Source organism: Rhipicephalus sanguineus, chromosome 1 (genome assembly GCF_013339695.2).
Source record: "Rhipicephalus sanguineus isolate Rsan-2018 chromosome 1, BIME_Rsan_1.4, whole genome shotgun sequence".
NCBI classification, from domain to species: domain Eukaryota; kingdom Metazoa; phylum Arthropoda; class Arachnida; order Ixodida; family Ixodidae; genus Rhipicephalus; species Rhipicephalus sanguineus.
The window spans coordinates 234,271,217-234,295,168 of record NC_051176.1 but is presented as its reverse complement, the minus strand read 5'-3'; the positions used below and the strand labels follow the sequence as shown (position 1 = coordinate 234,295,168).

The 23,952-nt window shown below is 42.5% G+C and overlaps 1 protein-coding gene across 2 annotated transcripts in view; it reads right to left on the bottom strand.

Annotated features, from left to right (window-relative positions):
- LOC119374789 (uncharacterized) overlaps nucleotides 1-23,952 on the bottom strand; it is a 39,879-nt gene that overhangs the window by 2,558 nt on the left and 13,369 nt on the right. Inside the window, exons 6-9 of one of the 2 annotated variants that reach the window (XM_037644982.2) lie at nucleotides 22,150-22,271; nucleotides 14,545-14,657; nucleotides 11,883-11,969; nucleotides 6,864-7,049 (exon numbers count right to left, since the gene is read on the bottom strand). In XM_037644982.2, coding sequence (XP_037500910.1) covers nucleotides 6,869-7,049; nucleotides 11,883-11,969; nucleotides 14,545-14,657; nucleotides 22,150-22,271 — 503 coding nt within the window. In that variant the 3' untranslated portion in view covers nucleotides 6,864-6,868. Of the gene's footprint in view, nucleotides 1-6,767; nucleotides 7,050-11,882; nucleotides 11,970-14,544; nucleotides 14,658-22,149; nucleotides 22,272-23,952 lie in introns of those variants that run through there. The other variant, XM_037644976.2, reaches the window with a different exon arrangement.

Sequence of the window (23,952 nt, the reverse complement as noted above, 5' to 3'; positions counted from 1 at the left end):
AATCCCTCAAAGATTTCTAATAAATTTCGAGAAAGAAGTAACATATCCGGCAAAAAATTTTTTGAAGGAATTCAGAAACGTACAAATCATTGCACGATTACTTGGAAACTTTTGTTTTAAAAATTATAACCATAGATCAAGTACTTTTTTAGTTAAGAATATTTACATGACGTGTAGTGGAACATTCAAATCTTTGCCTGGTCCTACTGGACTTTAGAAGAAAAAAAAAAAAAGAGAAAAAACCTAACGTGAAAGGAACGCAGTGCAAGATAGGAAAGAAAGGAAAATTGTTGACGCCTTTTATATTTTGAAGTCTGGTGACAAGTGCGTTAGCACGCAGTTATTAACACTTCACGATCAGGAAGGACATGTATAACTGTTTAGTTTTTGACGCAGTGCCTCGCCCTTTAAGTATTGTTATAATAGTTTTGCTTTTTTGTTAGGTGCAGGTATGTTTAATTGACATAGTGCCTTGTTATTTAAGTATTGTTATTGCTATTTATTGCTTGTTGTTCCAACATATGTTTCTAATGCAGGGCAATGTTTCTAGTTATCACGTTTTTTCTCATTTAGGCAAAACCTTTGTTTTATTTTTATGGGTCGTTGTAGTCATTTTTAACTGTTTTATGTTCGCACATTTCAGCTGGCGTTATACAATGTTATGTTTCTTTTATTCTGAAGTTTTTTTCTCCCCTTTTTGATTTAGGATTTTAGTCGCCCTGTCAGCACATGTGCCTTGTTCATAAAGGTAAAATAAATAAATAAATTCTTGCTAAAATAAATAAATAAAAAGAGAAAACATGGTCTAATACGATATCTGGGTTGTGTGATCAACTCTGTCACACACGTGTGCATGATTTCATGATGGTGCATTGCTGTAAGGTGGCTGTTATGGGAGTCCTGGTGAATGTGTTTCTTGTTTTGATTATCGCAAAGGGGATAGGCAATGCTGGTCTTGTGATGTGTATAAATTTTCGCTTTTTCGACAATAAAGCACAGCTGGAAGTAAGCAGCGGTCCTGTGTTCTCACTTCTTGTGTCATCCTTGGTCCTTTTGCGCTACTTTTTTTTTTCTTTCTAAAGTCATGAACCAACTTGCCCAACAAAATGTTTTACTAATTCTACTACTAAACATTTTTTCTTTCCAGAAAAAAAAAAAATATTTAGAGCATAATGTTTTGTACCAAAATGTGCGTATTTAAAGAAAATTTCAAAGATATTTTGGGAAAGTAACAGTAATTACAAACCAGATAATAAAAAATTAACAAACAAATAATTAATAAAATTAACTATGCTTAAGTAGACTCATCACTACTAATAGATTCCAAGAGATTGCTTCCAGCAGTGTCAGGATCAAACAAAAACTGCTTTTCTTTGAGAGTGCATGTCGTTTCGGATGTCAAGGCAATTGCACTGTTACGAAGCTAAGACGATTCGCATAAGTGAAAGAAAGAGCGATGACATTACAGTCATAGAAAGAAATGAAACCGTTTGTTTACGAACAAGACGCACACATTATATTTACAGAACACAAGAACAGCAAAGATAGCACAAGAGCAAACAAAGCAAAATATTAAGTGCATAATAAAGGGTGACAAGTTTTCAAGGAAAGAGTTTCACCATTCGGTGTAAACAGAGACAGACGCCGTAGGGGACAGGCTCACAAGTGCTGGTGGCGATGGCAGCTGATGTGGTGGCATTGAAGAAGCGACGACAGCAGACGAGCGGCAGATGTCGGATCTGGTGGAAAGCAATGGCCGGACGCCCTTTCGGCGTTTGTCAGCCAAAGCTCGGTCTCTGTCGTGGAGACGCAGGTGGGCCTGGGTCGTACGTCCTTGTGACAATCTGCAAACGACACGCACCGGGACGAAGCTTGAAGCTTGATGTGGTGCCAGGTGGGAGCTTGCAGCAACCTTCAGCGAGGTACACGGCTGGCTGCTATTCCAGCGCCCTGGGCAGAGTCTTCTCCCGGCCACGTCTCTCTCTCGTGCTCTGCCGTTCTTCTATGGTTCTTCTACGTTCTTCCGAACCACCGTGGATGGCGCTCATTGGTTTGAGTCTTCCTTGCACCACGTTCAGTGGGTGCAGAGTCTCATCTTCGTTGTTGTCTTCTTCTACTGCCTCTACACCGCTCGCACACATCATCACACGCTGCTCACGTGCGTTTCAACCTTTGAGTTAAATCAATCAATAATGAAACCCTTGGGCTCGCGTTAAAAATTCCTGCCACAAGATGAAAATGTGAACTGTGCAGGAACAGCAACTCTAGTTTGTGTACAATCACTGATATGGTGCTATCAAGTCGACGTGTGCAGCAGTTCCTTTAAAATAGGCCCTAAAGAACATCATTCGCTGGTGATCAATGCCTAGTGGCATGGTAAGGGAATAGTTAAACCTTAGCAGCCTGTTGTCGGGCGCCTCCTGACAATGCAACAAGGCCACAACGGTCTGCAGTTGGGCACCACATGCTACGCAAATATCATTGAAAAACTTAGGCACAAAGTCAAATTCAAAAATAAATATCCGTTGAGTTTTTCTTGCAAAGTTGTGTTTTTTTCGCAGTACTCAAACTGACAAAATATTTTTGGACCGGAATGGCTGGAAAGGGGGTAAAAGTTTCAGGCTGCAAAAGGTTAATGTTTCATTTCCTCCTACATTCATGTGAAGCGGCACCAGGTGCCACCTCACATGTGCGTCTCGCAAGCCTTGGCAGACACCACTGCATATTAAGCTAATTGGAAGCACTTCAAAATGAAAAATCTTGATTTGGCTACTACAGTCAAACCTCGTTAATACGTACCCGCTTTAAGCGTACTAACGGTTAAAACGTAGTTGCGACGAATCCCCGACCGAGTCCCATAGAGCCCAGTGCATTCGCTGACCGCTTAAGCCGTAGTACTTCGCCCTACGCCTACCGGTTAGTGCGTACCCTGCGTACCGTGATAACGTTTTGTGCCATAAAATTTTACTGCGCCGCTGAACTTCCCGACGCCACAATGTGCCGCCAAAGGTTTTCCGTCTTTTCGAGAAGTGCGTATCGGTCGATCACTGATTCCGACTTCCGCGCGATTGTGGCGATGCTTTTGCGGGTAAGCGGGAAAGAACGAAGGTGACGGCCACCGACGAACGCGCCAGCATGACTTATCGCCGACAACCTTATCACAATAAGTATCTTCAGATATCTGCTCGGGCACGCGTGCAGCGCAGCACCACTTTAAGCCTACTGCACGCTTTTAATAGGCGACAACCTGAACGCGCTGGGCCGCCGATCGCTGCCGCCTCGTTGCGCGGGGCCGTGTTCAAGCGCGCGCCGCTTTGTAGAAAAGAAAGCAGCTCGCTGTTGCGGAGTTGAGCGTTGCTGGTCGCGGGCGACGAGAAACCTTTGCATTGACGCTATCACGTTAAACGCACACGTACGGTACAGCAAGCATAGCGCTGTTGCAACCATACTGCACGCTTTTATTGGGCGACCACCCAAACGCGCTGCCGTTCGCTGCCAGGACCGCTACAGCGTCGCGGAGTGCGCATCGCTTGCAGGAATTTCGTCATCGCCGCGTTAACCGAACAAGTTACTCGCCGCATCTGTGCACAGTCTGGAGTGAAGTGGCTACGAAGAACACTCCCACGACAAATGCGCGCGTGCGGTACAGCAAGCGGCCCGGCAGTGACGGCGTGAGCCGAGAAGGCGACGCGCTGCACGCAACTAGCCAGGAGACGATCGGCTCCACGCAGCCGTACCGCGTTGCAATGGAACTGCGTCAGTTTTCGTTTATGAGCAGATCGCGGTACAGACGCACGCACATATATCGCGGAAAGCCGACACTGTCTGTTCTGTCGCTATGTTGGTCACTGCGTATACCGGACCCTGTAATAGTTCCGAAATGCTGCTTGGCGTCGCCACCGCGCGCTATCGGCACTATCGGACGGTTGTGCGAGAGTACCAGAATCTTTTCTCCACTTTGAGAAAGAAAAGGCTTTGCAATGGGTACTTTAGGCAATATTTGCTGTGGCACTGTATTTATTTCTTTGCTGGCGGCGATGGCGTACGCGAGGAGATGCAAATCTTTACTTTGTGGTTAATGCGTACTACCGTTTAGTGCGTAGTTACGCGGCGTTCCCGGCAGGTACGCATTAACGAGGTTCCACTGTACTGTGTATAGACTTCTTTAAAGGCCACACTATTTTTCAAGGTTTTGATGAGGTGCGCCGTTTACAAAGGGCTGAACCCTTTCGTCTAACTTCTTCCTCAACAACGAGTATAAAATCCACCGCATCACACCATGCCCATTCACTACCATGACAGTCAATGTTAACAGTTTCATAATAGCATTATTTCATTTATGCACGCCAAGCAGCTGGCTATTCATTACTGCTCTAGCTGCCACTGCTGCTGACACAGAGTTTGCAAGCACATTCGTAAACCATGTCATCTTTGGTGCCATCCATGGAATTGGAAATTTCTGTAACATTAAAACTCTTCAATAATGCTTCCAGCAACACCGCAAACCACACTTTGAAGGGACACTAAAGGCAAATGCCCAGTCAACGTTAATTGTTGAAATAGCATTCCAGAAACCTCGTAGTGCTTGTTTCGTGCCAAGGAAATGCTTATTTTGAATGAAAATCACGTTTTAGTGGTCCATACAGCATTAGCACACTTCAAATCGCACGCCTGAAAAGGCCTCCTGACGTAGCAGTTGCCTTGCCCAATGTTGCCCGCCTTTACTGCCCGGCAGCAGACGCTGTGGTTGCTGCTCTGAAGGGCATGTTACACAACATCACACGGACACGGCATTTTGTCGAACTTTCCGTTAGAGCGACGTTGATGAGTGTGTAAGGCACATGCAGCAGTACATGATAAAGAAACTACCACCGAGACACGACCTCATGAGCGGAGCGCAGCCCCGCGAAAACGGAACTTTTGCACATCCTGCGCCGTTCTCCACTGTAATGTCAAGTCTTTTTTTTTCATGAATCAAACAGAAACGCACAAGCAGCATTTTATTACGTCTTGCAATGCTCTGAATCTTCTTTTTTTATCGTAAGTCCCTTGAATACTAGTGACAATTTGTACTCTGGACGTCATCAGGCTCGTTCCAAAACGTCCCACTGGTGGCGCATATAGTGTCCTTCATTTACCTTAATTTGTAGATTACTGGAGCACTGCTATTGATAATACTGACATTTTAGACGTTCTCAAACATTGACCTTTCATTCTGACATAAATTATTAGTATTTGCCTTTAGTGTCCCTTTAAGAACGCACAAAATTCTCCTTTGGGTCCACATGGTACCGGTCAGTCAAGATGGTGCAGGACACACATTCATAGCTTGACCAGACAGCAACGTGCTAGTTCACACTCCATCATGACAGTTGCATGTCGCTTTATCTGCTGCACAGTAGAGGTACTACAGCCACCATGTATATCAGCCCTACGCCTGCCTGAGCTGAAACAACCAGCCAACACATTCAAAAGAGGAGAGCAATGGTCAAGGCCGTAACGCTTGGCGTCATGTGCGATAATGTCATGTCATGTGTAATAATGTCGCATGTCAGGCTGTAATGCTCGGTGTCTTGTGTGGGGCCTTTGCGCAGGTGACATCATTTGTGTGGGGCTTTGTCCCCCTGTCATCCCCCCACCCCTGTGTAGCTTCCAGTGAGCATGAGCTGGCAAAGGAAGAGAAAGAGAGCTTGGAGCATGTGATGATTACCTGTAACTTGTATTTGCCCATACTTGAAAGATTTGAAACATTTTTAAAGCATGAGATTCTTAAGGCAACCAAGGTGACTTTTAAGGGCTCGTTTTTCTTTGTTAGACACAATATTAATGACAACAGACAATAATGCCAAAGTCCCTGCCGGTGGCAAGTTATCTTTTCGTCCACTTTACTTTCTTCACATTTATATTCTAATTACTACAAATAACACCCTCTATACTTTCCTTGGCATTATTGTCTGTGAGTTGTCATTAATATTAAGGCAACCTAGCACATTAGTGAGGTCATTCCATTGCCACACACGCTCCTTTCTTTCTGTTTTACGTTACTGGCCCATTGCAAGTGTAGCTGCTGCCTTGCACAAACCACGTCAGAATTTCTGGGAACATTTGAGATTATTTTAGAATCATCTGTTAGGTTTGAGCGCGCAAACGCAAACAGCTGAGTTTATTCTTGAACTAACGCGGCCACCAGCAATAAGGCTCGAACGTTCAATGCCGCATGTATAAATGCCGACACGCCTTGCCGCGGTTGAGATTATCAACGGCTCACACTCTGTTCGCCGCTATCAGTGTAAGCATGTATTGCTTGTAGTTTGACTTCTCGTTTGCCGGGCACAGGTTCGCCCAAATAAAAAGTTTAGTCTTCAACAAGCTGACTGCTGCCGTTGTCCACTATAATTCCTTAGAAAGGTGCTTCAGGCCCCTTTGGAAGAAATTAGATACCTACTTGGTAATAAAAGATGCTATGCTGTCTATAACATTTCTTACTATTCAGATACAGAGCTGCCAGCCACTTTTAATTGCCAAGGCAGCTGTTTCACGTATGTACATTGAGGATACAATAACAAGTTGGAACCTATTAATCTTGACACCAGCACAAAATGATTAACAAGTGTACAAAGCAAGAAGAAAGGAGATACTGTTATATAAAATGTACAAGCAAGTTCAATGGCACATAAACTGCATGATTACATAAGAAAAAAAGAGAACCAGTACCGCTGCACTTTCATGTCGTGCTTTCAAGAATCAGTTTTTCTATTTGCTAAGGGAAGGATTCCAGCAGTATTTATTATAGAAGCTTAAAAAATGTTTGACATTTTACATGTACAGGTTCAAACTAATATATCCACTGCGATAAAAATCACCTTTTTTATTTTTGTACTGCAAGCTTGTTTGCGTCGTTCACCGACTCTTGTAACAGACACAAATTCTTGTACTCAGTGATCATTGATTCGAACTCTGGACACCAGAGGTCTTCAAACTTGTCAAGTAATTCCTCTTTTTCTTGCAGTTTTTTCTCCTCTTCAGAAACTTTATGCAGAAGTTGAACTCTGCAAAGTAATGACACACTGTTAGAAATCACCATCATAGTATGCAAGGATACAGGTGCAGTATTGTGCAGTACTCAGCTGAACGCACTTCCGATAATTCCAATTACTTGTGGGGCACTCAATTTAGGTGCCCTATAAGTAAAACTACTCCACTATAATTTTATTCCAATCTCTTATGTCAAACTTATTCCATCACGAATGCAAGTGGAGCTGGGAACTCTCAACTTTTTCTGAACAGATCAATAAAAAATTCTCCTTTTTTACAGGGGGTCCCCTTGGTTTTAGAATGAATAGCATTGGCTCCTTCGATGTGTTTTCTCTATCTCAACAGCTGACAAGAGTCGAGGAGCATGCAAAAGTTGAGAGGGCTTTACTCAGTGCCAAGCTCGGGGAGCGTAAACGGATCACCGAGGGGAAGAAAGCTGCGCCAACGGCTCCTATTGGTCTACTTTCCCTTTCTTATATAAGTAGTGGCTCGATGACAATGGTGACTTCCAAGGAGGCGTGCAACAATGTTATGTATAAATGATGTAGTACCAAGCTATTTACAAGATATATTTACAATGAGTCCAAATGCAACCAATAGGATGATCAAGGCATAAACATGCTGAGGTGGCCTTTAAAAGGACACTAAAGGCAAAAGTTAAGTCCACGTTGATTGCTGAAATAACGTTTCAGAAACATCGTAGTGCTTGTTTGATGCCAAGGAAATGCCTATTTTGAAAGAAAGTCACGTTCTAGTGGTCCGCACAGCGTTAGCGCACTTCAAGTCGCCCGCCTGGAAAGGGCCTCCTGACGTAGCATTTCCCTTGCCCAACGTTGGCCATCTCTACTGCCCAGCAGTCGATGCTGCAGTTTCTGCTCTGAAGGGCACATTACAAGCCTTGCCCAAGTTGCAGTTGATCTCGTAATCCTCTGCACGAAAGTGCAACGAGCACACACGCACATTTCTTGGTTGTTTAGCACACTGTCGCAGAGGCACAGCACTTGGCCACTTCGGCTTAGGGGTTTATTTGCAGCACCCACTGGAAAGTCACGTTGGTTTCTTTGCTGCAGCTGCTGTTGCTCAAGCGGCACACACCATTCAGGCATCCGGCAACATAACAGGGACACAGCATTTTGTCGAACTTTCCGCTAGAGCGACTTTCATGAACATGCAAAGCACACGCAAGTGTGTGATAATGAAACTACCACTGAGATGCGACTGCGCGACCGGAAAGGAGCCCGGTGAAAACAGAGCTTTTAAACCACCCATGCCATTCTCCTTGGTAATGCTAAGTTCTTTTTTCCATGAATGAAACAGAAACACACAAGCAGCATTTTATTACGTCTTGTAATGTACGGAATGTTATTTTTTCATTACAAGTAGTTTGAGTACTAGTGATTAATTGTACTTGGGACTCTTGATGTCATCGGGCTCATTCTAAAATGTCCCACTGGTGGTGCATATTGTGTCATACATTTGCCTTAATTTCTTGATTAGCAGAGCACTGCTGTTGATAATACTGATGTTTTAGGCGTTCTCAAACATTCACCTTGCACTCTGACATAATTATTTGCCTTTAGTGTTCCTTATAACAGCCCCTGTGCATCATCTGCACATCAGCAACCAAAGTGTTGTGGCATGTTTTAGCCTGATTACATGACCAATGTCACACTATGCTGATTGATAATATCTCAGCACCTTATAGTTTGCAGACAACATTGTGCCCTTCAGCAATGACGGCGATGAATTGCAAATCACCATTGAAGACCTAAACTAAGAAAGTTTTAAAGTAGAGCTGAAGATGAATATGCAGAAGACAAAGATAATGAATGCTAGGTAATCTGGCAAAAGAGTGCAAGTTCATGATAGACAAGCGGACCCTAGAATAAGTAGAAGATTATGCATATCTAGGTCAAATACTAACAGGGGAGCTTACTCATGCAAAAGAAATTCACTGAAGAATAAGGATGGGCTGGTGCACATAAAGCAGACACTTTCAACTCATGACTGACAACCTACCACTGTCACTAAAGTGGAAAGTGTCCAACCATTGCATTTTGCCACTATTAACACACATGTTCAGAAGCTTGGAGAATAAAATGAAACTCAAGAAGAAGTGAAGCACCATGGAACATGCCATGGAACAAAAAACGATAAGCATAATGCTATGAGATAGGAAGACAGCAGAGTGTATCAGAAAACAGGAGTAGCCATCATCCTATAGTTGATATTAAAAACACAAACGGACCTGGGCAGGTCATGTCATAAGAAGGACAGATAACCAGTGGTCAGTTAGAGTGATGGAATGGATATCAGGAGATGAGAAGCACAGCCAAGGACAGCAAAGAGCCAGGCGGAGCGACGAAATAAAGAAACTTGCAGCCATAAAACGGAATCAGCTCGCGCAGGACAGGGTGGGCTGGAGATCATAGGAGAGGCCTTCATCTTGCAGTAGACATGAGAGAGGCTGACGATGGCACTCACAATGACAGATGTCGCTAAGTTTACACCACAAAGTCAATACAACATCTTGGCGGACGAGAAAGAACAAGAACTGCAACGGTAGACATTCGGTAACATCTAATAAATTGAAAAATGGGTATTTGCAAACATAAGCTACAACACAAATGTTAGTTTAGCAAATATTGTTACATGCTCCAAGAGCAAAACTTTGACTTAATTAACCACATTCAGTCAGTGACACAAGCAAGCATAACAAATACTTCTTGCATGTAAAAACAGTGAACTTCAACCGGTAAGCTGAACGCAATGCGGTGATGTGAGTACAGATGAGTGCGAATGAGCAGACAAATTTAGATGCAACAGAAATTTTTTACATTTTTAGAGCACATGCATGCACATCTGTCTTGCAGGCGTAGTGATGCCAGAAGTCATATCTTTTTTATTTCTACATATTTTATCAGGGCTGCCTTAAGGCATGGCACAAACATATAAGTGGGTGTGACCTTGCACCATTTAGAAACTTCAGCAAGGTTCCATAGCAAGAATCTTCTCGACAAACAAGCAGAATGGCCATTGCAGAAGCTGATGCTCAAGGCAGTTAAGAGCAGAATGCCCAGGCTAGCACCACTGCAAATTTGAACTAGAATGGTTGTGAGTTTATGTGTCTACATGAATACATCAGTGACTTTCTTATACCCTAACCTCCTTGTCTCTGCATTTTGACAGTTAAAGCAATGTTTGATGCTAAAATTTAAAAAAAAAGTACCCCGTTTCAACCTATAGTTGCCCTTCAATTCACTACGAACTGCTACTACGTACCAGCATTATTTGTAACAGTGAAACTTTTCATAAAGTTGGTCTATTGTGCCAAAATTTTCAGGTATATATTTACAATACTTAAACCAAATATAGAGGAAGCTTTCTCAAGTGCTTCACAACAGGCTAATGCCTAAAATAAATCTATTCTAAAAGACAATCCAGACATCCCGTGGACATTCAGTAGCACTGCTTTTTAGTACGAAGATATATATAACAGGCATCCAGAGTGAATATCCAAAATATCCCAAAAGGACAAAAGAAGTGTCCAGTAAAATTTCTGTAGAAGAGTTATCAGTGTGTTCAGTAATACCACAGGTGGCCTACACCACAAATGTACCAATATATTGTGGTGTTGGCCTCCATCCAACTAGTTGAGTTTGCTCAAGGTGACCTAAAATCTCACCACTTAAATGCAATGGATTTTTTCACGAACATGCAGTGCCACCCTTTCTCCTGGTGGCGCAGTGTGGTGAGAGGGTGCACCGTGTAGCTATTGTCCACAGGAATATTAGGCGTCGTGTGGAATATTTTTTGTGAAGCTGTTGCTCAACTTTTGCGTTATCAGTTCGGACCTGCCAGTGTGTATACTGTTGAACATTCAGCAAGCATTTCACAAGAATTTTACAGCCTTCAGCATACGGCAGAAGCAGAAAAAAAGGTGGCCGGTGAACTTGCCATCTCGAAGGCTATGCTTTACCACCATGAAAATGCCAAAATAAGGATAGCATTCATTTTTTTAGGATAACAAGGTGCGAGGATCCCAGACAAAAGCAACTGAGCATTGTTTTTTTTTTTAATGGAACAATGAGTTATATTTACTGCTACATTGAATGATTTGAACCATAATATGCAAATTTTATGCAAATATGGACATTTATTTTGCATGTCTGCACATTGCATTGAGGCAAAGTATCTTGCCTTCAAGATTGGCTTCTAGGAACTGGTTGGGGGTGTTTGCAAAGCACTGACAAAGACAAATTCCCAGTTTTTTTTCTTGGCAAACTAGACAACTAACAACGCCAACCCATGAAACACAAAACCTCTATAAAACGTTTTATAGAGGTTTCGTGTTTCGTGGGAAGTGCTATACCAAAGGGCATGACTATAATACTACAGGACTTTTCTAAAATGTCTGGGGATGGATGGAGCTACGGTAAGTGCAAAACTTTTTTTTAAGGAAATGTTTGTCCTTGCGACATGTTATCAGTAAAAAACAACAAAAGGAACCGCTGAAATACCTGATTTTTTGCGTATGTAACCACAATGAGCGAACATTCACATGCATTGGAAATAAGCAGGAAGCGTTCACACCAACTGCTGACCTAAAACAGCAAAAAAACTCTTCATGATGTTCATGTCTGTCATGACAGCCACTCCCAGATGATAGCAAAGATGGTGCACTTTCACCCGGGCTCTTCAGCCAGCCAATGCTAGGGAGTCACGTGATTGTGAAAAGGTCTATTAGATTTAGTCACACTGAAATGTGGCTACCACTAAGGGCAAACCTGCGACATGTACAGTGCTGCTACAAGTTTGCCACCACAGACATCTTTGGAGGTACTCACTTAATCCTACGGATGAGTATCTCCATAGCTTTGCCCATTCGACCTTTACCTGGAAATGCACGTTCCAGTTCTTCTTCTAACACATCTCTAAAAATGGAAAAGGAAGATTCAGTGGCAAATAGACTGAAGGCATGGCTACTGTATGTACTGTTCTTGAAGGATCACTTTCAGACATAACAGTGTACAATGTCATGTTCTCAAAACTAATTTACAGTATAGTCTACTTTTTACGGGAACATAAAATTGAAAATAAATCCAGCATAAATAAAATTTGTTTGAAATTATTGTAAACAATGTGGCCGATAGAAGGCTTTAGATACATCTATGCAAAAAAAAAAAAAAAAAAAAAAAAAGCCTGCAAACTTTCATATCCCATTCAGCTTTAATCAATAGTCAAATACAAAGCGGTTGTTCCATCTAAGAGCGGACAATACTGTGCACCATTTCGTGACAAATAAAAGACCAGCCAGTCATTGCTGCTGATTCCTAGCAAGCCTTCTTTTCTTTTTGAGATAGCATATGCATTCAACTAGATTTCAGTGGGACCTGTGACTTAAATGACCCCCAAAGCAAAACAAGTGGTGCCAGATTGGTACGATGCATTTTTAAAGAGGTATACATACAATTATTGTACTGCACTATTTTTGCTTATTACGTTGCTGTTGCCTGTAAAGTAACACTATGAAGCCTCAAATTATTTAGCAGGTAGACTATAATAACAATAACTATTCTAATGTGATCAGTTCAATACGTGGTAAGCACAACCACAAAGCAGATAGCAGAAGACATCACAATAAGCTGCAGTGGTTGTCACGAAGCATTACTAACCACTTATGGGCCTATCAGTAAGGCTAGTGCCATACATGTAGGCCACACCATGATTATGCAGTTGAATGCCAAGTGCACAATGAGCTTCCCTCTGTGCAGCTGAATCAGCATTTTCACCATCCTGCCACACATCTTCACATTCCACATAATATAAGCCCCAATAAGATCGCTTCTCCTTGAGCATCCCCTCGCCTCTCTCTATATCATTGAATGAGGACGATTTGGCACAGCACATGGCTCAATGCACTCAGCATTCAACAGTATGGTCATAGTGTCTAATTGCAATGAGTCACAAGGGTGAGAACAGGCGATGCCCTGCATATCTCACGTCTTTGATGAGAAGAAAAGAACACAGAAAGATCAGCACTGAGCTCACATGCACAAGGGCTGCCACAAGAAATAAAGAGAGAAGGGTTACTCCTTGCAGTTCTACATTCTGTTCAGATGCGTCTTATGCTGGACTGGTACCAATGGACAACTGACGGTCACAATGGCAAATAACAACACATTTAACTCAATATTCCTCCATGACTCTTCAGGAAGGCAGAACCACTCCTTGACTGCAGTGACCATTGCCTTCTGATTACACTCTAAGAGGTTCTTAAGAAAAAATTACGTCACTGGACACAACATTCACCCTCTGCTTATTGAAGTGCAGTGTCTACTTCAGTCATGATAATGCCCTTTATTTGTTGCAGTCAAGAAAATGCTTCAAATGAAGGTGCATTTGTGAGTACAAGGTAAGCATCAGTTGCATGGACACAGTATTTTGGTGCCAGAACACAGCTTGAAACTTTATTAATTCTTTGAAAACAAGAAGTTATTTATATAAGCAGAGTGGAGGACAGTGCCTCCCCCCGCCCCCAATGTCAACAATAGACTGAAAACACCCACCACAGTCAAGTCCTGACCTTGCTACTGAGTAAGCTCAGCTATGTCAACATGGCTAAAAACTAGCACTCAGTTCCACTAATTCCTCTTTTAACCCAAGTGCTCAGAAGAATACACTGGTGTAGGCCTCCATCCAAATAGTTAAGGTTGTTCAAAGTGCCACAGAACCAGAACTTGGGTGTCATTGTAGTTTAGTCCCAATAAGGTGTGGCTACCACAAACAGTAACTCTACAGCACGCTGTTGTGGAACGAAATTTCTTGGCTAATACTCTTTCACAGTGGGTACGCAATATTGCTTTGTTTCTGTTGCACATGCATATAAGTCTGTGCGCACTGAATATCCTCAGTAGACGTGCCAGTAGATGGTTGTGACATTGTTAATTGCCCTACCCAGAAACAGCAAAAACAAAGCACACTTAAGGATAACTGTTTGCAAGCATAGTTGCAACATTTCCTGGAGAAGTGTGTCATGCGAATGCGCTCTGCTCAACAATTGAAACGTGATAAGTGGCCCGCATGGCATCTGGTGCTTATTGTGCCAAAGCTGAGCGCAGGGGACCCCAAGCTGGTTAATTCTGGTATACAAGTAAAGCGAGAGCTTTGGTCTGGCATTGCGACAATGTCTGACCCTCAGGCCCAGTGATCAGAGGTGGTGCAAAATGCACTGGCCATCACATGGGACAATTATCGCATTTCAATTGCCAAGCACTCTACAGTGAAAAATGAAGCACAGTAAGTAGTCCACGATGCTTCGTCAAACCATCGATTTCATGCTGTGGGAGTGCTGGTTGTGAATTTTCATTGAGCAGCCACTGCAAGACCTACATGAGGGACCTCAGCAATCAGTTACTGTTTTCCAGTAATACCTGGGCATTTTCAATCAATTCATGGCATAGGCAATATTTCTAGCCTACTGAAGCGATATTTCCTCGCATTACTTACCCTATTTCAATGAGCCCTTCTATAATTTTTTCCTCTAACTCTTGCAAAAATGAATAATCTTTTTCTCTCAGCTCAGGCAATTCCCGTCTCATTGTGGTGATTTCTCGTAACATCTGAAAAGGGAGCGTGTGAAAGTAAAACTCATACCAGGATGTAAACACTGCATTGCATGCATGTGAATAAAAATAAAGGATGCCACTACTGCAAAACATTCATTCTGCTGTGCTGCGTTCATCTTGTAAGAGAGAGATGAAAAATTACACTATACATACCACAAACTGTTATCACACCTGAGCAACAATGCTAGCAGTGTTAGTCAATGTAAGCTTACCTCTGGAGCCACCAACCCCTAGACTGTGGCAAAAGGTCCACTGACATAAGTGGCAAGAAAGTTGCTGCTGTAGAGATATGAATGACTAATAACACACTGACCTCACTGTTAATAAAGCCAAGATCTGCAAGCTTCAATTTAAGCAAATTTTCTTCTAAAATAAATTCTCATTTAAAGGGGTCCTACACCCAAATTTTAGCTGCAGATATTTTCACTATAGCACATTCCTTGTCTTGTCCCGAGATTAATACAGAGAGAATTTTGATTGACGCATGCAAACAAAAGTTATTCAACTTACAAATTTAAAATAAAAGCAGACAAGAAATTGGGATACCCTTTCACATTTCATTCACCCAGTGACGTGGCATGCTGGTTCCATTCAAAATGCGGCTTACAGATTGCAGAACTTTTCTGCACATGGTGGCCTTCCTACAAGTTACTGCTGCATTTTTTGACGGCGTCATTACCACCATGTGAGCCGTTACACCAACAGCTAAAAACTACGTCGACCTCAGCAGATAACATAGTTAGGCTGAGAGTACAGAGAAATCAGGAGTTTTACCACAGCAAAATAAATGGTTTTCCCCTGATGCAGAAATGCAAAGGGCAATACATTGAAGACTGCGCTTTGTTCAGGCCATTGTACAGTGCTCATGTCAATTGCACACAAAATGAAATTGTAATGCATAAACTTGTGTCTTTCTTGTAGTTCTAAAAAGCATAGAATGCTTTCATTTAAAAATTTTCATAGTAAGCACATCATAAGCATGTGCTAAATATCTTTCACTCCCAAGCAATCAACGCCTTCAGCATAATATGTCACATCTGCTGCCAGAAATTGCTGAAGCATGATGCTGTAGTCGGCGCGGAAACCGATTTCAGAAACAAATTAAAATATGAAATGTTTTGCTTTTGCCACTTTCACTGGTGCTTCCGTCATCATCAAGCCTCCTAGTAAGCAAAAATACAATAAAACATGCATAATTGAAATGCAGGGCCCCTTTGACAAGGCTAAGATGTACAATTATGAACCTTCTGATGGCTTCGCAAACTATCACCGTCTTCAGCTGCACATCCATGTTTTGTAATGTAAATCCTGCCAGATGCCATGCCGCAAGTATGGTAAGAAGGTCTACTGCATGCTAATGAAACATCAATAACACCATAAATGCTTTGAACCGAGCATTTAGCTTTGGCAAATAGAAATTTGAATTATTAGGACAGAAAATATGTGAATTTTGAAATTTTTCTACAGCACTAGCACTGCTGCTACGCACAATAATGCGGATGCAGCTTCTATACAAATAGCGTCAGGTAGCCGTTGTAACATACCACTGTTAATTAAAAACTGAAACCAAACTACAACACATCCCCTTTTTTTTCTACATCTTTGCTAGTGGTAATGCTTAGGAATATGTGCACTAAGTAAGTTAATTTGAATGTTTTAAGCAGCAGCTTTCACAACTATAATGGGTCAAACATTGTAAAACGTGCAGGTTTTGCAACGAATTTAGCACTATGCTCATGCAGGCACTTTTGGTGCAGTTTTATGTGCACTGTAATTCTTGCAGTCATGGACTATACAGTTACACATTTTTTACTGAACAATATACCTGATGCACAAAATATTTAAGAACAAACAAAATACCAAGTATAGCAGCAAGAAAAAAATGCTTCACAACATTCCCATGCTTATAAAACAGCTATAACCCAATGCCTACAATTACCTCCTGGCTCTCAGTCTCCAGCAGCTGCAGAACACTTGACCACGGTGGTGGTCAGAATCATTACACAGCAGAGGATACAAAAACCACAGCATCCAGGCAGGCTGCCAATGAAAGCCGAACCTAGCAATGTTAAATGCTTTCTAGCGAAGCTACACTTATGAAGCTACTTAAGGAGTTAGAAGTATTTAACTGGGATATCAACAGCCTTAGTGAGGGTCGAAATGGGGATGCATACATAGTGCTCACTAATGGGCGCACCCTTTGTTACAGAGGGCTCTCTGAGATGAGAGAGTATGGTGTGGGGCTTCTAATCCACAAAGATATTGCAGGTAATGTTGAAGCATTTTACATTATTACCGAAAGGGTAGCAGGAGTCGTGATAAAACTAACTAGGAAGTATAAGCTGAAAGTAATACATGGGAATGCTCCAACATCCTACCATAATGACAAGAAAGTAAAACAGTTCTGTAAGGATAGTGAATTAACAATGTAAAAGGTACAAACCCAGTACACCACAGTCATGGGCGACCTCAAAGTGAAAGTAGAAAGAAATCAGGAAGAAAAAGCAACAGGCAATTATGGCATCAACTCTAGAAAGACAGAGGTGAAATTCTAATGGAATTTGCAAAAGAAAATTGACTTTGCATAATGAACACCTTCAGAAAGCATAGAAATTGCAAGTGGATATGAAAAAACCCTTACGAAGAAACAAATAATGAAATATATTTCATAATGTGTGGGGATCCAAGCACAACAAAGGACATAGAAGTAGAAGGCAAGGTAAAAAGCAAGGTAAGTTGGGGGGGGGGGGGGGGGAGGGGGAGGGGTTAAGATCACACTTAACCTACAGAGAGCAAGAACAAAATCTATCGCTAAAAAACAGGCCACCATAAATGTAACCAAGGTAAAAACAGAGGAATTTAGGATAGCACCTAAAGGAATCCTGCAACACTTTTTCAGCATGGCCAGAAAATGCTGCTGGTCAGTAGTCGAGGCTCCTGAGAACACGCAAGCCAAACATTATAGAGCAGCACGCGGCCTTGAATTTACAATTGATTCTCAAAGGCAGCTAGAAACCGTTCCCTCTTCTGCCATAAACTCAAATGACCACACCATAAAACCAAAGTCCACCGCCATTGGCTGATTCAAGCACCATTAATTGCACAGTTACCGCGGCCACCGCAAGATGCCGCCATGTGCCCGCGCTCGCAATCACACTGAAAGTAAGCGGCGCGTTTGAAGATAAAAAAAAAAAAGAAAATAAAGTGCTCAAGGCATGACGTGCACTAATGATCGGATGCATCTTCTTGCCCCTTGTCATCCCTGCGTAGCTTTCTGACACTCGTTGGTACAAAGGAGAGAGAAAGTGCTTGAAGCATACAACAAATTACTGTAACTCCGCTCGTACTTGATGGATTCTAAAAATTTTTGCGGCAGTCAATTTGTGAGAATAAACTCTTTTAATGAAGCCATTCGATGATTACTTGGAAAAATGTTGCAGGGCCCCTTTAAAGTGCCAGAAAACAGGCTCTGACTTTTCTTTTACATCTCCTAAACAAGCTCGCGAATTCGTGCAGAAAGCCGTGGCAATCACATTTTATGAATATCAAAGTGCTGCATGCTGTGCAGACGCTCCATTTCGAGAAACAATTCCTGTGCCCCTTTCCAGCGCCTGTCCAGTCCTCCTCATCCGTGTAAAGTGACAAAGTTGCCCATGGGCAACATCATAAGCGAATTGAACCGAATGTATGCTATTCGCACTAGCCTATAGTTACACTGGCTATTTTTTATTTTCCCCCATCACTCATTAATTATATTTAATTACCCAACCTTTTAATTATTGGCTGAAGACCTAAAGTATGAATGCAGAGTTGTAGAGCAGCTTCAAAAACCACTGACTGAATTGCTTTCCATACGATGCGTCTCATTTCCTCTTTTCCGCATTGCAAACAAAGTCCGTGAAATATGAGAAAAGCAATGTGACAGAGCACTTGCACACTGCTGTCGTGCTGTTCTCAAGCGTTCAATTGGTGAGCCAGGTTGCTTGCAGCATTTCACGGATGCTTTATCGCCTTAGCAGTGCTCGGCCAGCAGCATGCATTTGCACCGTCATCCGCAAAAGCTGCAGGCCCAGATGCCGGCCACCATAAAAACACTCTGCCGCTTCTTCATTGCCACAGTGCCGTTGCAGGCAGCCTTCTTCACCAATTAAACATTTGAGAGCAGGACAATAGTAGCGTGAAAGCGCTCAGTCATGTGGATTTTTTTCATATTCTTGTGAGCTTTCTTTCAAATGCAGAAAAAAGGACAACGTGAGACGTATGGTAAAGGGAACATTTTAAAAGGGAGTTTCTGAAGGTGCTCCATAACATCGTTCATTCCTGGGGTCTTCAGTTAATAATTAAATCATTTAAAATCTGGGTATTTAAACATAATTAATGAGTTAGATAAGGGGAAAATAAAGTGCAAATGGTAAGCGTATGGTTCAATTCACTTCCGATGAGCCTTTCATTCTTAAATTCTTGGCTCAAGTTACATAGGACAACCTGTATAAATCACACATGACACCAAAGTTTTGTGCATAACCCATCTGTCCCAAACAAGCGCTTACACCAAGCATGCGTTACTGTCTTCAAGGGCTAGCACCAAATCACGGCGCCAATGGTTAGCTTCGATCGAGCGTGTGCATCGAAAAGAACAAACAAAAATAACAAAACAATTATTACAAGATGCTGAGGTGCGCCTCCTCTCTCCTACTTGCGCCGCGCAAATTATTGCAACGCAAGCGCAATCAGCGCCAGAGGCAAAGTTAGCTGCGCATCGTCTGCTACAGTTCCTCCCACTTTGCGGCGAGTGGTGAGACCTAGATGGCGTGTGCGCTTTACCAGAGTGCGTGCGAGGAAGTGGGAGGAACCGTAGCAGATGACACACAGCTAACTCTGCCTCTGGCGCTGAGTGCGCTTGCACCGCAATACTTCGCACGGTGCCCGCTTGGTGGTCCAAGGAGCGCGGCCACATGCGCCATGTTACCTCTAACAGTGGCCACACCTGTACATTATACCTTAAAACTTCAACTGTACCAGTGAGTTAGAAAAACGCTGATATTTTACTAATGCACGAAAAGGGAGACGTAAAAGAATTGAAGAATTCTAGACCGATCAGCCTAGTTTCATCATTATACCAAATATTCACAAAGGTAACTTCAAATAGGATAAAAAACAGACTTGGCTTTAATCAACCTGGAGAACAAGATGTCTTCAGAAGAAGTACACTACGATCACCTTCATGTGATCAATCAAATAATTGAGAAATCAGCTGTATGCAGACACCCCTTCACATGGCATTCATGGAATATGAAAAGGCATTTCACTCTGTACAGATACCAACAGTTTCAGAGGCATTGCTCTGGTAAGGAGTACTTGAAGGATACAAGAATACCATAGCCAATATCTGCAGGGGTTCCACAACTACGCTGCTCTTCCTCAAGAAAAGCAGGAAAATCCCAATTGAGAAAGGGGTCAGACAAGGCATACAACTTCTCCATTGTTATTCACTGCAAGTATTTAAATGACTAGATTAGGACGAAATAGGAATAAAGATTAGTTAAGAATACCTCAGCAATTTATGGCTAGCAGACGACATTGTGCTTTTCAGCAATGACAGTGATGAATTGCAAGAAATAATTGAATAACCTAAACCGAGAAAGTGGTAAAGTAGAGCTGAAGATAAATAAGCAGAAGACAAAGGTAATTAATTCTAGGTTGTCTGGCAAAAGAACGAGAGTTCGTGATAGACAACCAGACCCTAAGATCTGCAGAAGGAATATGTATATCTAGGTCAAATACTAATAGGGGACTACTTATGTAAAAGGGATTCATCGAAGAATAAGGATGGGCTTGTGAACATACAGTAGACATTCTTAGCTCATGGTCAGCAACCTACCGCTGTCACAAAGCAGAAAGTGTACAATCATTACATTTTGCCAGTTCTAACATTTGGGGCAGAAACTTGGAGAAGAATGAATAAACGTAAGAAGTTAAGAACCATACAGCGTGCAATGGAACGAAAAATGATGGGAGTAACACTAAGAAATAGAAAGACAACAGAGCGGATCAGAGAAAAAAGGCAGGCTTAGCCGATATCCTATAGTTGACATTAAGAAAAAGGACCTGGGTAGGTCACGTCATGAGGACAGATAACCGATAGTCAGAGTAACGGAATGGATACCAAGAGATGGCAGCGCAGCTGAGGATGACAAAGGGTTGGGTGGAGCGATGAAAGTAAGAAATTTGTAGGCACAAAATGGAATCAGCTTATGCAGGAAAGACTGGGTTGGAAATTATTGCTAGAGGCCTTCATCCTGCAGCGGACATAGGATACGCTGACTATGATGAACTTAGTGAAGTTTGGAGAAACGGAATCCCGGGAGATCTACTCAACGGGGGGGGGGGGGGGGTACTGCGATAGCAATTATATGGACACTGTCAGCGGGATTTTGCGGTCGCCGCTGATCTGTACAGAGTCCAAACCGATAACATCGCTTACGCATCGTCTGTTTCACGTGCGAGTAAAAGTGTGCTAGCGCTAGGGACGAACGCGGTTGAAGCAGAGATGAAACGACCCGGCCGTCACCGTCGCGCGAAGGGCACATGCGATAACATCGCTCCGCGTGCGAGGCCTGTCGTCGCTTGCTTACCAGTTATTTCGTCGGGCAAGAGACCATAAGGGGTGCCGTTGAGATGGGGACGGTCGCAAGCGCTGGCGAACACGCTATCTCGACAGACATCGGTAACTGCTACCCTTTTATGTGCTGGGCTCTCCACTTAAAGCAGTAGTGACACAAAATTTTGAAGGCGAGACAACTTGTGGGATAGATTTGTGTGTACACAAACACATCATCTACAAAATATTAACGGCTGATATAACCTATAACACATTTAGGATCAATTTTTAAATTGTGTGTAGCGCATCTGTACGCGAAATGTCCTACCTCGCGTCACCATGACGCATGGGGCGCGCAATGCACTGGACGCGCGGGGCAAAGCTGGATTTCCGGGAGATTTTGCTATGACCCGTACAACCGGGAGAAACGTTCACAATCCGGGAGTCTCCCGGGTAATCCAGGAGACTTGGCAGGTATGTATAAGTGACGAAAGAGATAAGTCAGCAGTTCACTTCCACTTCTGCAGGAAACCCAACTACAACTCTTACTTGAGCTTATTCAGCATGCTGCGCAGTAGCGTAGCCGGAAATGTTTTTTTTCTTTGGGGGGGGGGGGGGTTCAACCATACTTTATTTATGTTCATGCATGTGTTTGTATGTGTAAGTGTATATATACTCCTGTAAAATTGAAAAATTTCGGGGAAGGGGGGGGGGTGAACCCTCACCCCTGGCTATGCCAGTGATCCTGTGGTAGACCATAACACAATCGCGTTGTCATTTTGACAAAAACTGGATGCACAGTTTAGCCATTCCTTTGGATTCTGTAAACAATAAATATGAGCTGTAAACACTATATATGAGGAAAATATAACAAAAGGCACAAACCTTCTCCAGTTTAAAAAGGCATTCTTGTTGCCAGAGCCTCATGTTTGCAATTGAGTTTTTAATGCCATGAATTTTTGCAAGCAATGCCTCGGCCAAGGCTCCCACGCCCAAATACTTCTTGGCTTGAAAGAAAAAAAGAGAGCAGTGTTATACGTAGGTTCCTGGTTGACATAAGGTAAGCCTCTAACACCCCAACTGTGTAACTCACTTATCACTTATCATCAACATTTAGAAAAATTTATGAAGCAGACTATTTTTTCTAATATTTTTTCCTTTCCAACATTTTTCCCAAGACAAAACCTCACGGCTATCACTGCTACATAAGGAAATACAATTTGGAGTTCGAAAGCATCACAAGAGTTAATTCACAATGAGCCATATTTGATTTAACAAAAAACTTGGACACTTAAGCTTTGCCTTTAAGAGTGCAACGCGATAGTTTTAGCAGCCCCATTCACATCGCATCCTAATTCACTTGCCATGGTTCACTTCTCGGTGGATACCTCAACCATGCTGTGAGGGAAGGAACATCTGTGCACATTACATTGGCCATTGTAAACTCTCTTAGGGTGCCTACTGCAATTAAAGTTGCAAATTACCCTGTACACACCTGTAAGGCAATACATGCACCTACATAGACACACACCTTGTTGATGCTGTGGCTGATAATGATCAATTCTAGCTCAGCAATTTAAAATGGGTTGGCAGCTTTCAACCACCCACTCATTATGGAATTCACACGGTGCAAAACTTTTGTTGGGACTAGTTGGTACATTGCATTTAAGAAGAGAAGTTCAGCGCAAATCAAGACGGACCACTGGTTCATCTTGATTTGCACTGAACTTCTCTTCTTAAATCACATGATGTGACGCCTCACGAGATTCTACGCTTCTACCACGTATTGTTACGTCTGTTAGCATGACTCCTCCCACAATACGATGCCTGTATAGGGTCTTCTTCCAAAAATGTTTCAAGCACTGGCGCATCTCTGTGGTAGAACACTTGACTGCCACGCAGAATGCCTGGGTTAATTTCTGTTTTGAACCCCAATTTTTATTCTTTGCATCCATCGGGATTTTTCGCTCATGCACAACGCCGATTTTTCGGTCACTAACAACACCACTGACACAAACACCGCATGTTCTGTGACACAGGCTCTTTAACGCTGTCGTGTTAAAGGAGTTTCTGTGGAACTTTTCAACAAGAAGCAATAGCTACAAATTCCATGCCAACTGCCCAGCTGTGGTGCTCAGACAACAAATTTTTCTGATAAAGCTTATGGCTTTTTGCTGTAACACATGAAGCATTGTGGCAAAAAAAATTTCTGCATGAAAAAGCTTTTCAGTCCCGTGGCACCTTCTGAAATTTTCCTCACATTTATCAACCCTTTCCCTATTGAAGAAGAGCTGGGCTCGTCCACATTGAAAGAAGCATTTGGAGACACCACAATTAAGCTACCCTGATTCAATTTGTTGAGTTCTTTTTGGCTTGAATAGAGAGTGCAGTAAAAAATTTAAAAACATGCTCAAAACATACATTTTGGTCGAAAAAGGACTAAATTCTGGTAACCGGAATTAGAAAATGGCATGCTCCTCTGGCACGCGCATGCAGGCAGCAGCTCTTTTCAGAAAAAGAGAAGAAAACGCTTGTCTGCCAAGGCTTTGTGGAATGAATAATTTCAGTTCTTCTGCAAGTGTAGCAGCAACTATACACAGAGCAGTATATTTTTTGTAAATCATCGGATTCGGACGACGACGGCGTCCCAACACATTGGCAGTGGACACCGATAGATGTAAACAAACC